At 55.8% G+C, this 20,775-nt stretch overlaps 1 protein-coding gene across 1 annotated transcript; it reads right to left on the reverse strand.

The window, feature by feature from the left end:
• Positions 1-1,658: 1,658 nt before the first annotated feature.
• On the reverse strand, positions 1,659-19,462 carry LOC124106383 (receptor-type tyrosine-protein phosphatase V-like). Its single transcript, XM_046463993.2, has 33 exons — positions 19,398-19,462; positions 19,008-19,056; positions 18,590-18,853; positions 18,140-18,409; positions 17,689-17,952; positions 16,116-16,370; positions 15,770-16,015; positions 15,348-15,620; positions 14,126-14,398; positions 13,151-13,414; positions 12,666-12,932; positions 12,078-12,359; positions 11,615-11,755; positions 11,179-11,389; positions 10,657-10,724; positions 9,200-9,326; positions 8,994-9,041; positions 7,652-7,745; positions 7,398-7,488; positions 7,216-7,292; positions 5,897-6,031; positions 5,137-5,259; positions 4,427-4,587; positions 4,187-4,322; positions 3,810-3,877; positions 3,562-3,649; positions 3,403-3,481; positions 3,254-3,330; positions 2,974-3,105; positions 2,731-2,847; positions 2,458-2,621; positions 2,058-2,193; positions 1,659-1,848 (listed from the first exon to the last, which is right to left on the reverse strand). Exons 1-33 carry the CDS (start codon positions 19,452-19,454, stop codon positions 1,789-1,791), a joined length of 5,097 nt encoding a protein of 1,698 aa, XP_046319949.1. The 5' UTR covers positions 19,455-19,462; the 3' UTR covers positions 1,659-1,788.
• Positions 19,463-20,775: the final 1,313 nt, after the last annotated feature.

The raw sequence follows: 20,775 nt of genomic DNA on the forward strand, positions 1-20,775 counted from the left end.
CCAGAGTATTTTCCAGAGCTGGGCAAGGTGGCGATGCCTGCAATCCCAGTGACTATAGAGGTTGAGACAGGAGAATTTCAAGTTCAAGGCCTGCCTAGGCAACTTAGCAAGACCCTGATTAAAAAAAAAAATAATAAAAGACTGGGGCTGTAGCTCAGTGGTAGCATGCTTTCCTAACTTATGCAAGACCCTGAGTTTAATCCCCAGTTCTGCAAAAACAAAACATCAGAGTGTGCACCAGGAACATGGGAGCTCAGAGGCAGCTATGATTCCTTCCACCCTGCACTTCCATGTCCCAGGACCCTCTCATTGATCCCTTTCCACTCTCTGCTAACCTCCTGGGGTTATAGCCAGCCAAGAGCCAGTAGACCCTGATCTTAGTACTCTAATTCAGATCATGACCCAGAAAGTAGATGAGCTCTTAGGAAGGCCAGAGGATGGCACCATGTAACTCTAAAGACCACAGATAGAAGTACTCTGCTCTGTGGCAGAAAGCCCCCTCAGGGAGGCCTGTGTTTCTGGTCTTACTCATCCACAGCCTTGGCTTCTCCCCACTCCTACTGTTCCAGTGTGAGGGGTCCAGACTGGAAAAACCATTGTTGAGCCCTGTTGCAGCCTCATAAGCAGACCCTTGAGGTGGGCTTAGGTAGCTCAGAGCTGCCTCCAGTTGCCAATGGAGGACGATCATTAAGGGGCCAATCTCTTGGGTTCCTGATAAACATGGTTATGAAGAAGACATTGACATTCATTCCTCCTGGGGAACCATAGGAGTTTAAATTCATTCTGGGAAGGTTCCTAATGGAGCAAAAATCCCTACCTTTGTTCCTCTTTCCTAACCAGGCCTGAGGAGGATCCTCTCTGACCTCTGGCCTTTGCAAATTACTAAGAACTCAAGTTGGCCAGTGAGAATACTGTACCCTCCTCCACGTAGGGCTGTTGGGGGGTTAACTCAATTTAGGGGAGGTCTGTGCTGATTTGTCAAGCTTTCTCTGTGTCCTCATAGGGCCTTCCACCTGGGGCAATCAGTGTCCAGCAGTAGACACCCCTCCATCCTGACCCAGAGGCAGGTGTGGGCTCAGAGCACTCATGTCCTGTAGTGTGCAGTCCAGTCTGGGACAGTCAGCCTCATCCTATCACCTGGATTTTCCCATCTCTACTTCCTCTCATTGCTTCTTCCTCCATCTCCTTCCTATGTGGAGGGAAGGAGGAGACTGCAAAGGAACAGGGAGAACTTGGTCACTGTGGCCCGAGGGTCAGCCCTTCCAATGGGACTGTCAAACCTCTACCCTGGAAAGGAGCCGGCAGAGACTCTAGCAGGTAAAGGCTAGGGTTGGCAGGAGAAGGAAGGTCAGGAACCAGACAAATCCTACTTCATTCAGGGCAGGTGGGTGGGGAGGGGGCGCAGTGAGTTCCAATGAATCCCGGGCTGAGCACCACAGGATGCTAGTGGTGAAGAGATGAAGTGTGAGGAGACTGGGAAACTGGGAACCTGGAGGAGTGGGGAGTAGAAGAGCTTCGGGGTAAAGGCTAACAGCTTACCGGCTGCAGCTCCCTGGCTCAGCCGGACCCCAGGCCTCACCTCCCATCCCTGCTCCATGTTTGCCAACAAGGCCTTGTGTTGAGCCCATGTCAGGGGATGGACAGACAGAATGCTCAGCTCAGGCTTGACTACAGGCCTTTATTCAACAACTCTGTTGCTTCACAACCAGGCGCCCAGGGAAACCAGGCCTAGGTCATCTTGCGGGGACTGGTCCTCCATGGCTGGAAGGGCACAGGCTGCTTCTGGACTCAGGTCATCCCATTCATCAGTGCGCTATTCAGACAGTTGTAGAGGTAGATATACTGCTCCTAGGGATAGAGATGAACGAGGAGGCTCAAACCTGATACAGAAAGGTCAGTCCCCTGTGTCCCCTAACCCCTAGGGCTCCATCTGGGCCAGTAGAGTGGTCCATAGCGCCACCTGGTGGTGACATGCATGGTGCCGCCTAGAGGTAGCCTGTGGCTGGGACAGAACCCTCCCAGTGCCTTCCCACATCTGAGCCCGTGCTGCCTCTCACCAGCGTCGGGGTCATGAGCCCACAGGCCTGTGACTGCTGCAGGGCCACGTTAAAAACATCCACGGTGCTTTCAGCCTCTGCCTGCTGCAGTAACTGCTCCATGGCCAGGAAGATGCCCAGCTGGGTCATGCCCTTGCTGCAATTGACTTAGAGTTGGATGGGGTAGCTGGAGGGGAAGGGAGGGGAGCGGGGATCGAGGGCACATGGAGAAACCAAACCGGGGTCCAGAGACTGGGAAAGACCCTAGGTATTTTGGTCAACTGGGCTGAGGCAGAGAGGGGACAAATCCCTGTCATGTCACTGAGGACAGGGCAAGGTGCCGAGTAGACAGGGACATTGGAAGACTATGTCATGTAGACCCATGACGCAAGCTGGACTCAGTAAGATGTGTCCACAGCACCTGGAGTGGCTCAGCAGTGTGCTCGGCTTCTTGCTTTTGCCCCGGGAGCAGCACTGACCCACGGCGGCCAGGAAGGGCAGCAGGGTGGTGGCGGGCAGCTCGTGGCCAGGCTCCCAGCATGGTAGCTGCAGCTGCTGCACCTGCCTCTCCTTCCTGCTCTCCCCCTGGGCAAAGACACAGTCAGCACTGGTGCCCAGGAAGGCAGAGGGAAGCCAGCCAGGACTCTGCCCACCCCTAGCCCAGCACCCCATGCCCCATGGCCTCCACACCTACATGTGTAACCCTGAAGAGAGTACAGGGCCAGCCAGCTGCGTTGCTCTCGGCCACCCAGTGCACTGTCACCATGTCTGTAATGATGGGCTGGTTCTCCGATGGCCAGAATTCCTGTGGCTGGGACCAAATGAGGACTGCTCAGGCAGCTTCCTGAAGTCCTCACACACGTTCTGGTCACACACATTCCCCGAGCTCTGCCCCAACTCCTGCAGCCACCCATCCTCTGTTCCTGTGCCCCCTCACCTTCTCCTCCTGGGTCTCAGATGAGCACAGGGAGACCAGCACAAGGGCCCCATGCTCCCACACCAGATCCCAGAGTTCCTCTGGCCCCGCAGGGCCTGTCAGCACCACGTGGTCACAGCCAGAAGGCCCACCCTGCAGAGCACGGCCAATTGGTTCTTATGGGCTGAGGAGTCCCCTGCCCACCCCACGGCTCTAGGAGACGCCAAAGCCCCATCCCCAGGCTGGGAAGCACAAATGGTCAGAGAGGGCAAGCAATAGGCCAGCAGGACCAGCATCTCACAGGGAAGAGCCAGGCTTCCGGCATGTCGTCAGAAGGGCTTTCCTCCACCAGAGAAAACTGCACCTGAGAACGATCATCTGCAGGAGGACGGTGAGGGTGAGGTGGCCTCTGCCCTCACTCCCCACCCCAGGGCTCCCACTGAGACTCACAGGAGACAGTGCTGTCCTGCTGGTAGCCAGGAGGGGAGGTTGAAGAGCTGGCCTCATCCTTAATGGCCTGCAGGAGGAGCTGGGCGGAGACAGGCACTCTGAGGCTGGCCAGGGGAATGCCACCCTTGCCTGTCCCCCACTCCCTGGCCTGAAGTGTACCTGGTACTCTTTCAAGAAGCCAGCATTGCCATTGGCCGCCCTCTGTGCAAATGCCTGGGCAAAGTTCCTCACTGAGATAGGCCTGCACCTGTGGGGGGGGGGGGGGCAGTGGTGAGAAGGCACTCCAGGTTCCCCGGCTCTTGCTTCCACAATTCCTGGCTGTACTCATGACAGGAGCTGGAACCTGTTGGTGGGAAAGCACAGGGAACCACACCCCATCGGCCAGGGCCCAGGGGAGCTGGACTTACTCAGAGGTGTCAGAGGGTCCTTCCAGAATCCTGTCCATGATGCAACTGTGCAGGAAGATGTACTGGCTCTGGCAGAGGGAGAGAGCATCAGGCCTCTGGACGGGTATGGGCCAGCAGGGAGGCCACCCAGGCCCCAACCCCCGTACGAGGCAGGGATGTTAGCAGGGTAGACCAGAGAGCCATTTTGGAACCTTCCCATATGTCCCACGGTGTCAAAGCTGGCAGGAGCCTGTCTATCCTTCCCTTTACAGAAAGGACCCCAGGGTCCTCTATAGTTCCCTATGAGCTCCTTCTCCTGGTCTCTCCAGGCCTGTGGACCCCTCCCACCCACACCCTTGCAGGCTGCGCTGCCTAGCCCAGCGCGCTGAGGCCCTCACCGGGGTCTGGATCATGAGGGGCCGGTGCAGCCGCAGCGCGTACACAGCATTGAACACGTCTACCATCTGCTCCTCCTCCAGCTGCTGCAGCAGCCTTGACAGGGCCACGAAGGTGCCTGTCCGGCCCACACCCGCACTGTGGAAATAGCCCCCGTGTCCTCAGCTCTCCCCAGAGTCCCAGAGCCCTGCCCCCCACTCCGGACCAGGCAGCACCCCCCCAGCACTCCCACCTCCCCTCACCTGCAGTGTACCAGGATGGGCCCCGTGCCCTGGGTGACCCTTGCCTGCTCCCGAACCAGTTCCACAAAGGTGAGCAGGGAGCCGGGGGCCTCGGGGATGCTGTGGTCAGGCCAGGTGGTGAACTGCATCTGCTTGACCCTCCGTTGTTTTTGCTGGATTTCCTGAGGAGTGGGTGGGCCAGAGCAGGGACTCTGCTATTGCTCCTTGTCTTCCTAACCCCAGGGCCCTGTGCTCAGCCCTGAAACATCATTACCAGCTCCGAGGGCAGGAGTGAGGCCTCTGGCCTCAAAGCGTGGTAGTTATGTCCTCCCACCCGAGTAGATGCTTCCTGAGTGCTTGGGTCCTCCTGTAGCCTCCTACATTATCTCTGCCTACAGAGGGTGCCCAGGCAGCAGGGTGAGTCTAGTCTCTGGCTTTCTTGTCCCAGGAGGTCATAGACTTACCAAGGGTCAGAGTAAGCAGCAAGTCCTGAGCTGCATGTGGCGTGGATCTCTTCTCACTTGGATCCCTCTTTACCTCACCATGTGACCCCTGCCCTCACCTCCTCTGCCTCTCTTCCCCTTCTTGAACCACCTATTCCCCTGGTAGTAGCCAAGTGCTGTGATACTTAGAAGAAAGGGGTCCATGGGGGCCCAGGAAGTGGGGTGCCTTCTCAGGGAGTCTCAGCTCTGATGCCCACCCCGCCCTGCCCTGCCCCCTGGGGCCCTCACATGCTGCAGTTGGAATTCCCTCTTGGTCCACTCATGCTCGGACTCCTCAGCCAGGAGGTGGATGGTAATGTGACCATGGGTAACAGGGCTGGAGTTGGCTGGCCAGTAGTGTTCACACAGCACCTAGGGACAGAGGGTAGAGAGGGGAAAAGATGGCTGTGGGCTCAGCCGTTACTGCCACCCCCTGCTTCACTGATTCCCAACCTTCTCTATCCATCTCTTTGGTTCCTTGCCACCTGGATGAGGCCACCTCCTCCAGAAATTCCCCTCCCCCAGCTGGGCTCCAGCACCCTCACCCCTGGACCTTCATATGACCCTGAGGACTCTGAGAGAGCTTTTGGCTCTGTTGAGAAAGTGAACAGCTCCCGGACCTGGGAGCCTTCTGCCCTTCCTCAAGCTCAGTAGCCCCTCTGTCTCAGGTGCTACACTGAGCAGGGCACAGAGGCAGCATACCCCGGGCTTATAGAGGACAGGAGGCAGGCTGCCCTACATCCCCGTTCCCCTCCTAACCCCTTCCCCCTTCTCGCCCAGAGCAAGAAGCCAGTGGAAACTGAGTCAAGCTGGGAGTTTGCATACCTGGATCAGCCCTGTACCTCCCCATCCTAGGCAACCCTGGGGACCCCACCATCCGCCAGGCCTGATTGGCCTCTCTCCCATCTATTGGACCCACCCTGATAGAGGCTAGACCAAGAGGACCGTTTCTGCAAGGAGGATGTGTGCCACCTGGTGGCCATTCTGTGAACCTGCAGGGCACGCTCACCCTCCCGTTCTCCATGCCCACGGTCAGCATGACAATGATGTGGACATGCTGCTCCCACACCAGTCGCCAAAAGTCCTCCAGCGTTTTCTTGAGCGGTCCCTGGGTGGCGATGAATTCTTGCGGGTGGGTGTAGCCCTAAGGTGTGGGGTGAAGGGCAGGAACATGTGACATCTTGGTCCCCACCAAATAACAGCTTTCGATAGGACCATGTGTGACCTCCAGGAATGAGGACCCTGTGTCCATGTGTAAGCACACGAACATGTTGAACTTCAGGAGCTCAAACCAGGAGGGGCTACTTTAGAGACACCACCACCCACTCACACCCTACCCCAAAGGAGAGAGAACAGCCTACGACAAAGTCACCAGACACTGAGTGCCAGAACAGTCTACCCAGCCCACCCTTCTTACGAGCCTGGAGTGGCCTTCCCAAAGCCAAATTCTACCTTTCTTCCATACTCACAAGCCTTCCATGTGTCTCCATTGCCCACCAAAGAGAATCCAAAGCCCTTGGTCTAAGGATCAAGATTGTCCTTAATCCTGCCCAATCTCCCTTTCCCATCTCCCTGTACCTGACACACCCAGGCCACCCCGCCTTGAATTAGCACCACCAACACATACACACACACACACATACACACACACACACTGCCTGTATGTTCCTGCCTGGCTGTTCTCTGAATGTTCTTCCAGCCAGAATGACCTTCCCTCTTTTTCTTCTTTTTTTTTTTAATATCTTTATTTTATTTGATTGTTTATTTATTTTATTTTTATTTATTTTTTTTTGTGGTGTTAAGGATCGAACCCAGGGCCTCGTAAGTGCTTGGCGAGTGCTCTACGGCTGCGCCACAACCCCAGCCCGACTTTACCTCTTTTTGCTCTTATCAAAATTCTATTCAACCTTCCAGAGATCAAATTCCCCCTCTGCTAGGAAGGCTTTCTTGATTTGCTTCCTCAGGTGGACCAAATTTTTTTCTTCTTCCATGTGCCCTAACAAGCACTATGCTTGTTCCCCTATTCCAGCACTTCTCACACTTTGTGGTAGAGGTCACACATACACACACACTCACACACACACACACACACAACACCTGTGCTCCTTCAAAGGCTTGAAGATGGCTAACTCTACTGTGCCTCCGGTGGGCCCAGCATAGAGCCTGACATGCAGTAGACCCTCAAAAACATATCTGCTGCATGTCCTTAAAGAACAAGCTGGTGATCTTCATGGAAAACTGCTACAACTAGGGAAGGACAATAAATCCTGCAAAGCAACCCATGTCCCAAACAGATGCACCCACAATGGCCCTGCAGATGGTCCTTACTGGGATGAAGTTGGCATTGATATAGTCGGAATGGGGCTCTCCTTCCAGTGGGGTCAGCCTGACTCTGGAGTGGTCATCTGAAGAGAGGAAAAACTATTTATTCCGGGCCCCGGAATATGCAGCCTCCTCCCCAGGCCAAGCCCTTACTTCTGCCATGTCCCCAGCCTGCCCCCAGCACTCACATGGGAGCACATGCGGGTAACGGTTCTTGGTGGTGTTGGCAGGGTGTTCAGCCTCCAGTCTGGGCTGCTCCCTGCCCACCTCCTTCAGCTCCTGCAGAGATGAGGGGCGGGCGCTGGATGATGAAACCCATCATCTCCCCGCACAACAGGAGCGGGCAGGGGTGCTGAGTGGGACATCGGGAGGCAGGCCCCCCACCAGCCTCAATGCCCCAGGGTCCTCCCTCCCCTGAGGCTGAGGGCAATGCAGGTCTTACCTCAAACTCCTGAAAGAAAGCCTCGTGTGCATGGGCACTCTTGGCCTCAAAGCTCTGGCGGAAGCTGTGGATAGGGATGGGCCGGTGGGTCCGCCTGGTGGGAGAAGAATGGAGTGAGCCCCCAGTCTTGGGCGTGCAGTCCTGCTTTCCCTCCCCGGGTGACAGAAATAGAACTGGCTGCACAGCCTGACTACAGGGTGCAGGGGGGCCTGGTGGAATTGTAGACCCTGAGCTCTGCCCCAGGTGTAGAGCAGCCTTTCCAGAAAGTTCCTCCAATGCTCAGCCTGGGCTGCAAACTGCCAGTGTGGAAATTTGGGAAAAGGGAAGGGGAGGGGAGGGGGCAGGGGACAGAAACTACACATGAATGCACACGAGTCTTTTAGACACCCTTGCAGGCCCTGAAGAGGGATCTGTACACAGCCCAGTGCTCAACTAATGCCAATCCAACAGGAAGTCAATATGAGGAGAAGAGATTCGACCTGACAGGATCTACATGGTCAGTCAGAAAGCGGGTAAGGACTGGAGTAGGTAAATGTGATGGTTGATTTGTCAATGTGGTTGGGCCACAGTGCCCAGCCATGGGGTCAAAGGATATTGCTGTGAAGGTGTGTTTTGTTTTTGTTTTTTTAAATAAATACACGTAAGTTGGCTGACTTTGAATAAAGCAGATTACTCCTGCATGTGTGGGTGACCTTATCCAACCAGCTGAAGATCTAATAGAACAAAGAATGACATCCCCTGAGTGAGAAGCCACTCTCCCAGGTGCCCCCTGCTGGCCTCCCTGCCTCTGTCCTGCTGACCTACCCCGTAAGATTTTGGTTTTTGCTTTATTTTTGTTTGTTTGTTTGTTCTTTGTTGTTTGGTGCTGGGGATTGAACCCAGAGTTGCCTTACCACTGAGCTAGACCCTAGTCTTTTTTTTATATTTTCAGACAGGGTCTCCCTAGCTGCCCAGGTTGGACTTGAACTTGAAAAACTCTTGCCTCAACTTCCCCAGTCACTGGGATCACAGGTATGAGCTACCACCCTTGGCCAGGTTTTAGACCTACCAAGCCTCCACAATCACATGAGCTGATTCTTTAAATCTCTCTCTCTCTCTCTCTCTCTCTCTCTCTCTCTCTCAAACCGCCCTCCCCAGCCGCACCCCTCCACCCCCACCCCCCACGTTGGTCCTATTTTCCTGGAAAGCCCTGACTCAGTGAGTCTGGAGGAAGAGGAAGAAGAGGGCACAAACAGAAGTCTAGCAGAGACTTGGAGCCCCTGTCTGGGGTGAAACAGAGGAGCAGGCTGCCTGGGTGGCCCTGGCATGTCACCATTCCCCCATCCTTGGGAAGCGTACTCACCGTAGGCTGTAGGGCATCAGCTCATGGGAAAACCCATCCTTCTCTGCCCTGAAGGAGGGAGAGAGAGAGGAAGAGAGAGAGACTGAGGGATTACATCAGGAAGCTGCAAGTGATGTGGTGCATGTGGTAGGCAGCCCCAGGCCCAGGCCCCGGTGGCCCTCGCTGGTCACAAAGTTCTTCCAGCCCCCTCCTTCCCTTCTGCTCACCTCTGCCCCTTCGCCCGCCGCCGGCACAGCAGGCCCAGCACAGCACAGATAGTGAGAGCACAGCCCACCACCGTGCCCACCATGACTAGCAAGGGCACTTTCATTGGGGAGATGCTGGCCCGGGGCTCTGCAGAAAGAAGGACGGAATGTGGCAGCCTTGTCCCACTGACACTGCAGGGCTGTGCCAATCTTTCCTGGACTTGGGACTATCAAGTGGAACATGCAGTGACGATTTTCTATAATCCTAGAAGTCCCTGATGCCAAACCAAGGCCAGAGCTGGCTGTCTTAAAAAAACAGGATGCCCAGCAAGCCAGCCCGGGGGAAAAAAACAAAAGACCCTACTTCCCCTCCCTGTACCCTATAAAGCATCTTGCTGGACCTTCTAGAACCACACTGTCCTATGTGGCTATTGAGCCCTTGCTGTGTGGCTGCTCCAATGTAGACTGGCCCAATGTGTGGGATGTGCAGGGGAGTTTAAAGACGCAGTAAGAAAAAAAGAATGTAAAATATCTGAGTAATTTTGTTATTGATAAGTTGAAACAATATTATTTGAGATATTTTGGCTTGTAGTAAATGTTACTAAAATTCATTGTATCTTTTTTTACTTTTTTAACGTAGTTACTAGGAGATTCTAAATGATGCTGGTATCAGTGGCTCATCTTATGTTCCTATGGGAAAATGCCATTCTAGGACGTCTGTGGCCCAGGAGCAGCCAGCTGCAGGGGGACAGTGCAGGACAGTGCTGTTGTTGTTGACAGCAGCAACCATCTCCATGCACCTGCCTCCTTCCACCTGCTCCCAGGTCACCCAGGCCATATCTGGAGCCCACTGCACTTGATTGGCTCTGGGTCTCCAGTTCTGCTAGGCACCACGGGATCTCCCAGGAACCTAAGTGCTGGGAGCCATTAGCCAAGTAAGTATGACAATTTCCTTGCCAGCATACCCCATGTTGCAGTGACATTGAATGTACTTAACCTTGCTCAAGGACCAAGGCAGATTAGGGTGTTCCCGGTTTTAAGATAATCTTGTTTAGGGCGTTCCCAGTTTAGGTTCCAGGTTTAAGGTTTAAGATTATTCCTGCTGGGAATAGGGCGTATCCTGCTGCCTGAGTTCCCCTTGAGTTCTCACGGGATTCAGACAGTATATTTTGGAGATAGAAGCCCAGTGGAGGTGAATTTGGGCAGAGAACGTGGATTTGGGAAGAGAACGTGGATTTCCCCAGAACGTGATTGTAGACGGCTGGTGTGAGTTCAGGAATAAAGAGATGCTGTTTGAATCTACAAGCTGTGTGGTGGCTCGTGATTGTGTGCCCAGCCAGACTGCGGCATTTGTGCCCAGCCAGACTGTGGCACCTAAGCTCAGTCCCTCCCCACAGATTGAGGATGAGCCTCCAGCGGGGTCCTTGCACTCCCCGTCTTCAGGGTCCCGCTGGAGCCCCAGCCAGGTGCCCACCTACCTGAGAAGGCTGAGAAGGAGATAGTGGTGTCCTGAGGGCCGAACCTGGTAAAGGCAGCAATACTGAACCTGGGACAGAGAAGCAGGACTTTCTATTGGGGAGGGGCAGGAAAATGAGGTAAAATCCCTCCCAGGAAACGAGGCCAAAAGCAGTGGATTGTTCAGTTAGGGAGAGCTTCCTCCCTCCCGCCACCTGGCGTCCTAAAGCAGGCCATCTCCAGCCACTCTTCCATCTTCCTCACCCTGTTTCAAGAGCAAAAAGCAGCTCTAGAAACAGACACCTGGATATCCTTGGAATTGCCCTGGCAAACCCAAACCCAATCCATCCCCCATTTCTTTTTGGAAAAAGACCCATATAATGGATGGGTGTTCCCTTCTTTTCCTGGCCTACCAGGAAACCCATCAAAAGAGCTGTTGATCCTCTTTGCAGAGATCTGTGTTTGAAAGACTATGTAAACAACCCATAAATGAAACTTACATAGGCTCCTCCCCCCCGCCCCACCCCCGAAGACTTAGCTCTTACCTGTACTGGGAGCTTGGTTTGAGTGGCCCATTACATATCTCCTGGGTCTGGCCACAGTCCTCTGTACCCATGGGCACTGTCCAGGAGCTCGGCACAGCCCAGGGTCCTGGGTAGAAGGGGTTGGGGAGCAAGATGGCCAGGTAGGAGTCGTATCCTCTGTAGTAGTGGTCGTACCACGTGTGGTTGATGGCTTCCCGGGGAGGGCGGGCCACTGGGGAAGGAATGTGGAAGGTGCAGAGGAAAGTGGGCAGAGTGTTGGAGCCTGGCTCCCCACTACAAGGGGACTACCCCATTTCTCCAGCTTGCTCCCCACTCAAAACCCAACCTCAACCCTATCCTGAGATAGTTCATCTTACCAGCCTCGACCCCCGGACCTTCCTACCCACTGCTAGGTAATCACCAGGGTCTCCCAACCCCTCCTAAGCATAAGACTCACGTGACATGTTGGTGGTGGCAATGACACCATACCACTGAATCTGTCCATCATCCTTGCCAAACATGCCTGGTGTGATCTTCACCCCCATTCCTGACTCAGGCTCCAGCTTGGGGGCCACAGCCAACTCTGGGGGATGCCAGACTGAGGATGGAGAGGAGGGAAGCGAGGCCTTGACTAAGCACAAAACCACCAGTCTATAGGGGTAATGACCATGCCTCACTGTCCCCAGCACCTCCTATCACACCTGCCAACAAACGGCTTATGGATACAATCAAACGTGGAGTGGAAGACTGCTGGGTGCCACTGTGTGAGGCTCAAGATCAGGGCGAGAGGAAACTATTGGGGCCTGGGGACAGGGAGAGCCCTAGGCAGCCAGGCCAGCCAAGTGACAATCCTAGCTGGGCAGTGGTAGAGGGGGACTATGGAAGCAGAGGTGGCACCAGAGGCGGTGAAAAGTGCCTACCCTCCGCAGAAGTGGCACACACCAGGGTGACCGTCCGACTCCACAGCCCGTTCCTGCCCAGCGTGGTGAGGCTGAGGCGGTAGGAAGTGGCAGGCTCCAGGCGGGGCAACAGCAGCGCGTCCTCGGAGGTGTTGGCCTGGAACACGAGGTGAGCGCTCCCTCCCGCAGCCAGCTGCTCCGCCACCACCAGACAGGCGTCCACGTCCCCAGCAGGCACCGTCCAGTTCAGGACCAGGTGGGCAGCCTCAGTCTGGCACCTCACGTCTTCCACAGGGCCAGGCTCTGTAGGAACCAAGGGCTCTGCATTGTGTGGGTGTCCGTGTCCCCCAAGAGGGTGGCATCTGGGTGGGGCTGCCAAAATCAGCAGGCAGGAAGGGTCTGGACATTTATGCTTGTGGAAAGGGACCTCAGCCACATGGAGAGACAACTTGTCTTCATCCCTGCTTATCTGGATATAGGGCATAACCCAAGGCAGAGGTGGTCACAATAGCCACTAGAAGGAGCAGGTGGCTCCAAGAGATGGGCAATGGGCTGGATTGGACCTGCTGGTCTGGGCACTTCACCCTCCCCCAGCAGGCAGCCACTTACCAACTGGCAGTACCACAGGGTGAGTGGAGGCCTGGAGAGGCCCCGCCTGGCACAGCACTGACAGGGAGAGGTTGCGTCCCGGGGTGAGACCCCTCAGCATGAGGCGGGCTTGGCCTAGTTCCAGGGGCTCCTTCCAGGAGAGGTGCCCAGCTTCTGAGAGTTGGGCATGGCAGGTTCCCTGCCCCAAGGGGCTGCTGACCCAGGCCAGGTTGACCACAGCACTGCCCGCCTGCATGGACACCAACAACTCACTGGGCATGAGCGGGGCTGTGGAGGGAAGGAGAGTGAGCAGGCCAATCAGGCTCCATGGCCTAGTCCTGAGAGACCCCTGAATGGTGACAGAATTCATTAACCACATGCAGGGGCCTTCTGTGTAGAAGTGGGACTAATGGACAGCTAACGTGCCACTGAGGGAGGAGCAGGGGGTCTCAGAGGCAGCCCTGCCCTCCTGTCCTCTGTCGCTGACCTTCCCAGGCTCCACTTACAGGTCCAACCAGAGACATTGGCTGCTGCGGTGCGAAGAGGCCCAGCCCGTGAGGCAATCTCCACCTCGTACTTAGTGCCTGGAGTCAGAGATGAGAGGCTTGTGCTGTTCACCTCAGCTCCCACGAAGCCAGTGGCCACACGGGTACCTCCTTGGCACACAGTCACTTGGTAGCTGTCCCAGTTCCCAGAAGCATGGACCCAGGATGCCTGGAGCTTGGTGGGGCCTTCACTGGTCACGTTGACCAGAAGAGGGGCAAGAGGAGCTGCAGGGAGCACAAGGTATGGGGTGATGGACAGGAAAGAAGAAAAGAATCTAAGTCAAATATCTGGCTTCTCCTGCTCCAGAAGTTTCCTCTCTGCTTGGCTCAATTAAGGAACAACCAAGAGCCAAGATACAGGTTCAGGGCATCGGGATCATGACTCTCCTCTGAAGCAGGGTCTGCCATTTGTCCCAGGAGGCAGGGTACAAGCTCAGCTGGGCTGGACGGCTGAATTAATCAATACCCTCCCGGCGGCCACCCCCTCAGTCAGAGGCAGACTGGGCTGCGTGACAGTTGACTCACGGGCCTTTGCCTAGTCCCCGCAGAAGGGGCTTTTAAAGACCCTTACATGGATGGACAGGTGGAAGCGTAGGGGCCCAGTCAGTGCCCTCCTACCCTCAGAGCCTGAGCCCAGGATTTGGACTCACCTGAGTCCAGCCCAGTCACTTTGTCAAAGTTCCTCTTTATAGTTGGGGACACTGAGGCTCAGGGAGGGCTGAGCTTACATTCGGGGTGGAGCCCCAGCTAGAACTCAGGTCTCCTGACTCCCAGGCCAGACTTCCCTCCAGCTCCTCCCAGCCTGCCTGAGGTCTCACCCTTCTTGGGAGGAATCTAAAGACAGTGATGGTGGCCCTCATGGAAGAAGGGAGACTGGGGTGGGGAGGGGGACTCCCAAGGGTAGAGGCAGGGGAGGACCACACTGGGGGCACTCACGGGTCCATGCTGTGGCATTGGAACTGCTGCTCTCCTCTGGACCATGCAGGGTGGCCACCTGCACCAGGAACTTGGAGCCTGGGGACAGCTGGGCCCAGGAGAAGTTCTGGGCCTCTGGGGCCAGGGTTTCCTCGCTTTTCAGAGCTAGGGGCCCCAGGCTGTAAAGCCGCAGCCGGAAGCCATCCCTGCCACCTGGTGGGGGACTCCAAGAAGCCCTCAGAGCCGGAGGCTGAGCAGCAAAGCCCAGGTTCAAGTTGGCAGGAGGAACAGGGACTGAGAGGACAAGAAAAAAGAGATTTGAAATCATCAGAATCCCCCCCCCCTCTTTCCCCAAACAAGCTCCCGAGCATCCCATCCTAAAACTCCAATTTCACAGGGCTCAAAGCCTGCTCTTTTTCTTCCCAGAAAAACCTCTTGCAAAGACACCTGTGCCCTCACCACACCCTGGCTCCAGGGGAGGTGTCTGGTTCACTCTGCTTCTGCCAGCGCCCAGCTCCATACCCAGTCTCTCCCATGCCTCAGAGTCTTTGTTCTCCAGTGTATCCATGGACGCTCAGTTCCAGCAAGGTCTCAGTCTGTCTGTCTGTCTGTCTGTCCGTCTCTGACCTGTGGGCCTTGGTACATGCTTAGCTTCCTGCTGAAGTCCTCCGCCCCTCCTACCCAGCCCCTCAGGCCTCTCAGCTCACTCTCCTCTGAGAACCTTGTCCTGACTTCTGAAGCAAGTGTCCCTTCTCTGAGTCCAGAAGTCAGATGGAACCACATAAAATTCCCAACAGTCGCCATTTGAGCCTATAAGAATGTAGTTTTGTACAGTTTGAGTTAATACTGCATGCATATTCCTACCAACACATTTACATTTATAATTCAGCCTATAAAACCACGTGCGTGATAGACATATACGCCATCTGTCAATTGTCCTTTCTAGACTGTTTTGTTCCCAAAGCTTAGCCTCAGCACCTAAATCCATATCTAGGAAATGGGAGATGTTAATCAAATGTTGATTGAATGGAAGGATGGCAGAGTGGTGGGTGATAAAAGGGTGTGTGATGGGTGAGTGGCTAGCTGACCAAATGGTAGGAAGTAGGAAACATTTGCAAATAGATTCAGGAAAGGCCTGCTTTTGACTAGTGGCCCTCTAAGTCAATAATATGACATACAGAAGGCCCGGGAGCAAAGGAAACCAGGCCCCTAGCTGCCACCCAGAGGCTAAGCTGGAACTCACGGGTACAGGAGTGAATCCTTTGGACGCTGGAGCTGACGTTCCCTGCCCAGGCCCATACTGACACTGCGTAGCAGAAGCCAGGGACCAGACCCTTGAGAGTCACACTGGAATTATCTGGGCCCAAATCAAGGTTTCCCAGTGACCTCTGGCTGCCCTCCTGGTGCCAAGTGACCTTGTAGCCATCCCGCTGCCCTGGTGCCAAGGCCCAGCCAATAGTCAGGTCAGATGGGCTGTTCTTGCTGATGACCTCCAGTGACTGTGGTGTCAGGGGACCTGAAAGGTGTTGGGGAGGGAGTCATATGTGTCACTGGCCCTGTGATGCCTCCTGCACAGCTCTCATGAGCCACTCCCCTACGTGACTTCCCTCGCCAAGCCAAGGCCTCCCGGCCCCAGTCCCAGGGGACACAGCAGCTGGCACTCACTTGTGCGGCCCATGAGGCTCTGGGTGATGACTCCCAGGAATGAGGCAATATCCACACGGTACTGTGCTCCAGGGACCAGGCCACAGAAGGTGACCTGGGTGGCACCAGAGGGCACGGAGATGTTTCCTAGGAGGCCTGGGGCATCATTGGCATAGAGCAGTGCCCGCCGCCCAGGCTCCCTGCTGGCTTCCAACCCTTCCAGCTGCAACTTGGCCCCATGGTCCTTCCTGGGCTGGCCTGTAGAATCTGGAGAGGAGGCCGGTCGCAGAGAATGAGGATCCACCTGCCTCTTGAAGCAGATGGCTCTGGGCAGGACCCCACCCTTATTCCCCCAGTCCAGACTCACCATCAAGCCAGGCACTGGCCTGGGCCCAGGCATCATAGGGCCCAGCCAGAACCTTCAGCTCTAGAGCATAGTGTCCTGAGGGGAGGGGCCCTGGGAATGTAGCATTGCAGGCCTCAGGGCCCAGAGAGGTATTCTTTTCCACTGGCCCACTTAACTTCAGCACATAGCCATCCCGGGCTCCCAGCCCTGCCTTCCAGCTTGCCCAGAGCTGGGGAGGCACAGGAGTCAGCACCAGGTCCAGTGGGGCAGAGGGATCTGTGGAGATAGGAGCAAATACTCCTGAAGACCTAAGCAGTGGGTGAGAAAAGCCCCACTCTCTCTGTACCAGCTGCTTCTATGCACCCTGGGCCTCATCTCATCCAGATGTTGGCAGCCCTATTTGCCACAATCTGGATGAATACCAGGATATGGCAGCCACCATCTGGCCATGGACAGCAATAACAGCAAAATAAGAGCACATCATATGATCCAATGTGTGTCTGCCAGCACACTCCTGAGGCCTCTGCACACAGAACCTCACACTCAATCCTCTTGACATAGGAGGAAGATACTCACTACCTTTAAAAGATATAGAATCTGTACCCTGGGGGCGCTGGGGTTATGGCTCAGTGGTAGAGCACTCACCTAGCACATGCAAGGCCCTGGGTTCAATCCTCAGCACCACATAAAAATAAATAAAATAAAGGTATTGTGCCAACTACAACTAAAAAAAATAAATATTTTTTTTAAAAAATAGAAAAGAAACTGCACTGGGGATATAGCTCAGTGGTAGAGCATTTGCCTAGCATGCACAGGACTCTGGGTTTAATCCCAAACATGCACAAATATATAAATACATAAATAAGTAAACAAACAGACAGGAACTGGGCACAGATTTGTAATCCTAGCTATTTGGGAGGCTGAGGCAGGAGGATTGCAAGTTCAAGGCCAGCTTTGGCAGCTTAGAGACAGCTTAGCTTGTCTCAAAATAAAAATTTAAAAAGGCTGGGGGTGGTAGAGCTACTCAGTGGTAGAGCACTTGCTTAGCATGCACAAGGCCCTGAGTTTGATCCCCAGGACTGTAAAATAAAATAAGTAAAATAAGGTGAGGAAGTCATCCAGAGATGTGCAGCCAGCAGGCAGCAGAAACAAAACTCAGAACCCAGGCAGCCTGGTTCCCCGACTCTTCACCAAGGCGCAACAGCGCCTCTCAGAGTGCAAATGAGGCGTGCTGCCCAGGGTGAGGTCAGCTCTTACACACTGTGACCTTGGGTGCTTTCTCTCTCTGCAGCTTAGTTCCCTCTGTGATAACACGGGGTAAGGAGACCTACATATAGCTTCATGGAGGATTAAATAAAACTACACACAGAAAGTGCCAAGCACAGAGCCCACCCCAGAGGGGCTCAACTGATGATAACTGTTACTTCCACTGCCATCGTCTCAGGTGGGCACCGACCACGAGTCAACAGGACGGGTGCAGGCTCCAAGCCTCCCAACTCCCAGCTCCCCTGCCAGCTGTACTCTGGCTACTTGACCCGAGGAGATGAACTGAGCAGTCTCTGCTATATCCCTCCCCAACCCCCCAGGTACTCACAGGTGCACTCAGTGGCACTGGGCCCCATGGCCTGATGAGGCCCAGCAGCAGCACTAAGTGTCAATTCATAGGCTGTGCCCGGAGACAGGTGGAGGAAGGTGTGATTGGAGACACCACGTGTGACCTCTACAGTCAGATTGGAGCCACCTAGGAGGTCTTTGAGCACTAGGTGGAGCCAGGCAGCCCCCTCGGAGCTGTTCCAGGAGGCTTGCAGGGCACAGGTGTCCAGGGCATGCAGCACCAGGTGACCTGGAGGCACGGGTTCTGGAGGAAGGACAGTACAGCAAAGCCAGGCTTGAGGAAGGATCCCAGAGCAAGATGCTGGCGCCAGCTTGGGCACTTGGGGTCCCAGAGGCCCAGCCACACTGGGGCATGGCACTGCTTACAAGGCACTGGACTATTATTCCCAGACTGGCTGCCACACGGGGCCTCACCCAGGTGCCCACCTCACCTGTCCACTGGTGCATGCTGGTCTTCGCTTGGAGATTGCCGGCCCAGGTGGTAACCTCTAAAACATACTCGCTACCTGGCAAGAGGTTGCCAAAATTGTAGGACGAGGTTTCCGGGGACACAGAGACATTATGTGCCACTGTATGGGATTCCAGGTGGTAGAGGAGAAGTTGATAACCATCCTGCTCCCCCGGGGCATCTTCCCACGAGGCCTCCAGGCTGGCTGGGCTCCCAGAGCCATGGAGCTGCAGTCCATGGACAATTGATGGGGCTGCATCAGAGGTGGAAAGAGAGGGCTTGTAAGTGCTTCTAAATGGGTCCCTGTGCCAGACTGGGTCCTGTGAGAAGTTGTCTCTTTTGGTTTCCTGTCCCCAGCCAGCCCTCCAGGGCAGCCACCTCCTGTTTCCACCCCAGGAAAGGACCCCGCCCCCTCAGCCTGTAGGTCCCATACCAGTGCGGGCTATGAGGGTGATGGTGACATTCTTTCCACAGGGTTGCAGGGCAGTCACTTCCAGCTGGTAGAGACTCCCTGGCACCAGGTTCTGGAACTCAAAGCTGGATTCACTGGTGTGGGCCTGGAGCTGCTGCCCATCAGGAGAGCTCAGGCTTGTGAGGTGGAGAACATGTCCAAGCCCACCTGGCTGGGTAGGCGCCCAGCTCAGAAGGAGGCTGGGAGGGCTGCCCTGACTGCTGATGTTCACGCTCAGGGGTGGACCTGGGGAAAGGGGTACACTCAGAGTCTCCCGACACCCCTAGGCCCCAAGGAAGGAGGGAAGGCAGAAAGCGGGGGGCAAGGCCCCATGTGGAAAAATCATCCCTTCACCCTCCCCCTTGCCCCCAGAACCCCCTCCTACACCACAGACACCTACCTCTACCCTCCCCATCTGGGCTCCCTTCCAAGACGTGGCATGGGTCTTCCTGTAGAAAGGAGAGGAGAGGAGATGGGCAGAGGCCTCCGGATCGATGAGGCCTCTGGGAAAGCTAGTGGGGGACAGAGCCAGGATCAGAGAGCAGGCTCCCACCTGTCTGACACCCCCCTACACACTGCAGAGGGGCATCCCCTGGAGACTCGCCCAAGGTGTGGGAGGCAGCCTGGCAGTTGGAGTGATCTGTCCTCCATGCTGGCCCGAGTGGAAAGGAGTAGCCTTCCTCCTCGCCTAATGCAGACCAGCTGTGGGCTCTGCCGAGAGGTGGAGGCCTGGACATGCCCTGGACAACAGGGGCCCACTTGCTGGGTGTGCCCCCCATGCCCACTTTACCTCAGCCAGAAAGCCCGGGAGCCAGAGGAGCAGGACGAACAGGACTGGGGGCTTCATCCCAAGGATGTCTGCAGAGGGAAGATTGGGAGGCTGCAGGAGGAGAGCCACGCCCCCACCAAGCCCTTCCCTGCCCTGCTGGAGGGCGGGCAAGGGCAGAATTTCAAGCAGACAGCAGCAAAGAGCAAGGGGCTGCCTCCAACCAGAGCCCGACTCTACCCCGCCCAGTTTGGGCAAGACTCTGTGAGGGGAAGGAGGCCGGTTCTAGGCCCAGAAGGTGGAAGAGATCTGTAACTCTCAGACAGTAACCAAACCCACCTCCCTGCTGGGTCTCTCCCTCCTCCAGCCCACCTCCAGCAGCTGCTCCCAGAGAGGAGAATGTCCTGTGCTCTCAGGAATGACCGAGTAACAACCCTGCAGATGGTCACACGCAGCCGAGACAGCTAACTTCCCCTCTCCCTGACCCTGCAAGAGGGGCCGTGTCCCTTGACTCCCTCATATGTGCGTGAGATTAATAGGATGTTTGTGCTTCTGTGGGGATAGAGGGGAGGTCCTGGTCACATGGTGTGGGTGTATGTTCCTGTGCTCTGCGTGGATGGGTCAGCTGAGTATGTGTCCCTTTCTGGGCACCCGGGTGGCACTATGCTGTACTGGACAGAGGCCCAGAAGCTCATCCTTTAAGCCCTGAGTCTCTGTGACAGTGGATCCAGAGCTCACCTGGCCCTTGGGATGGATCATCATTCCACTGCCCAAATGAGGAAGTCAAAGTTCAGAAAGGGGCAGAGTCCAGCCCAGGGATCAAGGATCCCAGGTACAAGGAAAGAAGCTGAACTTGAACCTGGGACTGGGACGTCTGACTACGTACAGCAGAGATGGCAAACCCGGTTCCTAGCCCCCCAATCGCTCTTCTTCACTTGGAAGGACGAGAGTCCCTGGGGTCCTCTCCTGACTTCCCTTACCTCTGGCAGCCGTGCCCACCCTGGCTCCCCTGCCCCTCCCGGCCCTGCAGAGTCCCGGCTGCACCCGCCTGAGACCTGGCCTAGAAAAATCTGGCACTCGTGCTCCCTTCACCCTGCCTAGAGCCAGCTGCTCACCTGGCACCGCTCACCCAGGTGCTCCCACGCCAAGTGCCAAGTCAGCTCGGGTGGGAGGGAAGGGAGCAGAGGAGAGGCGCTGGGCCCCAGGAAGAGCCCAGGACTCTGCAAGCCCAGGAGGGGGTGTACAGAAAGCAGCCGGTACCGAGACTCCAACAGCAAGGCATCTTCTGAGCGGGGGCCAGACTCCCCTGGGCCTGCCCCAGCAGGGAGGACAGGCCTGTACCAGAGCCCAGCACTGGGGGCTGCACCCCCCTCCACCCAGCCCCAAACCTCAGAGCCGCCCA

Source organism: Marmota monax, unplaced genomic scaffold, assembly GCF_021218885.2.
Source record: "Marmota monax isolate L192 unplaced genomic scaffold, Marmota_monax_Labrador192_F-V1.1 WCK01_AAM20220418_F8-fsc00099, whole genome shotgun sequence".
NCBI lineage: Eukaryota > Metazoa > Chordata > Mammalia > Rodentia > Sciuridae > Marmota > Marmota monax.

What these genes read in the sequence shown, in the direction of transcription:
- LOC124106383 (XM_046463993.2), bottom strand. Translation starts at nt 19,454, where the DNA reads ATGAAGCCCCCAGTCCTGTTCGTCCTGCTCCTCTGGCTCCCGGGCTTT. An exon ending in CAGCATGCACCAGTGGACAG is followed by an intron (nt 17,953 to 18,139) that starts GTGAGGTGGGCA and finishes TCCTTCCTCCAG; the next exon opens with AACCCGTGCCTCCAGGTCAC. An exon ending in GCTTCTTGAAAGAGTACCAG is followed by an intron (nt 3,482 to 3,561) that starts GTACACTTCAGG and finishes GTCTCCGCCCAG; the next exon opens with CTCCTCCTGCAGGCCATTAA.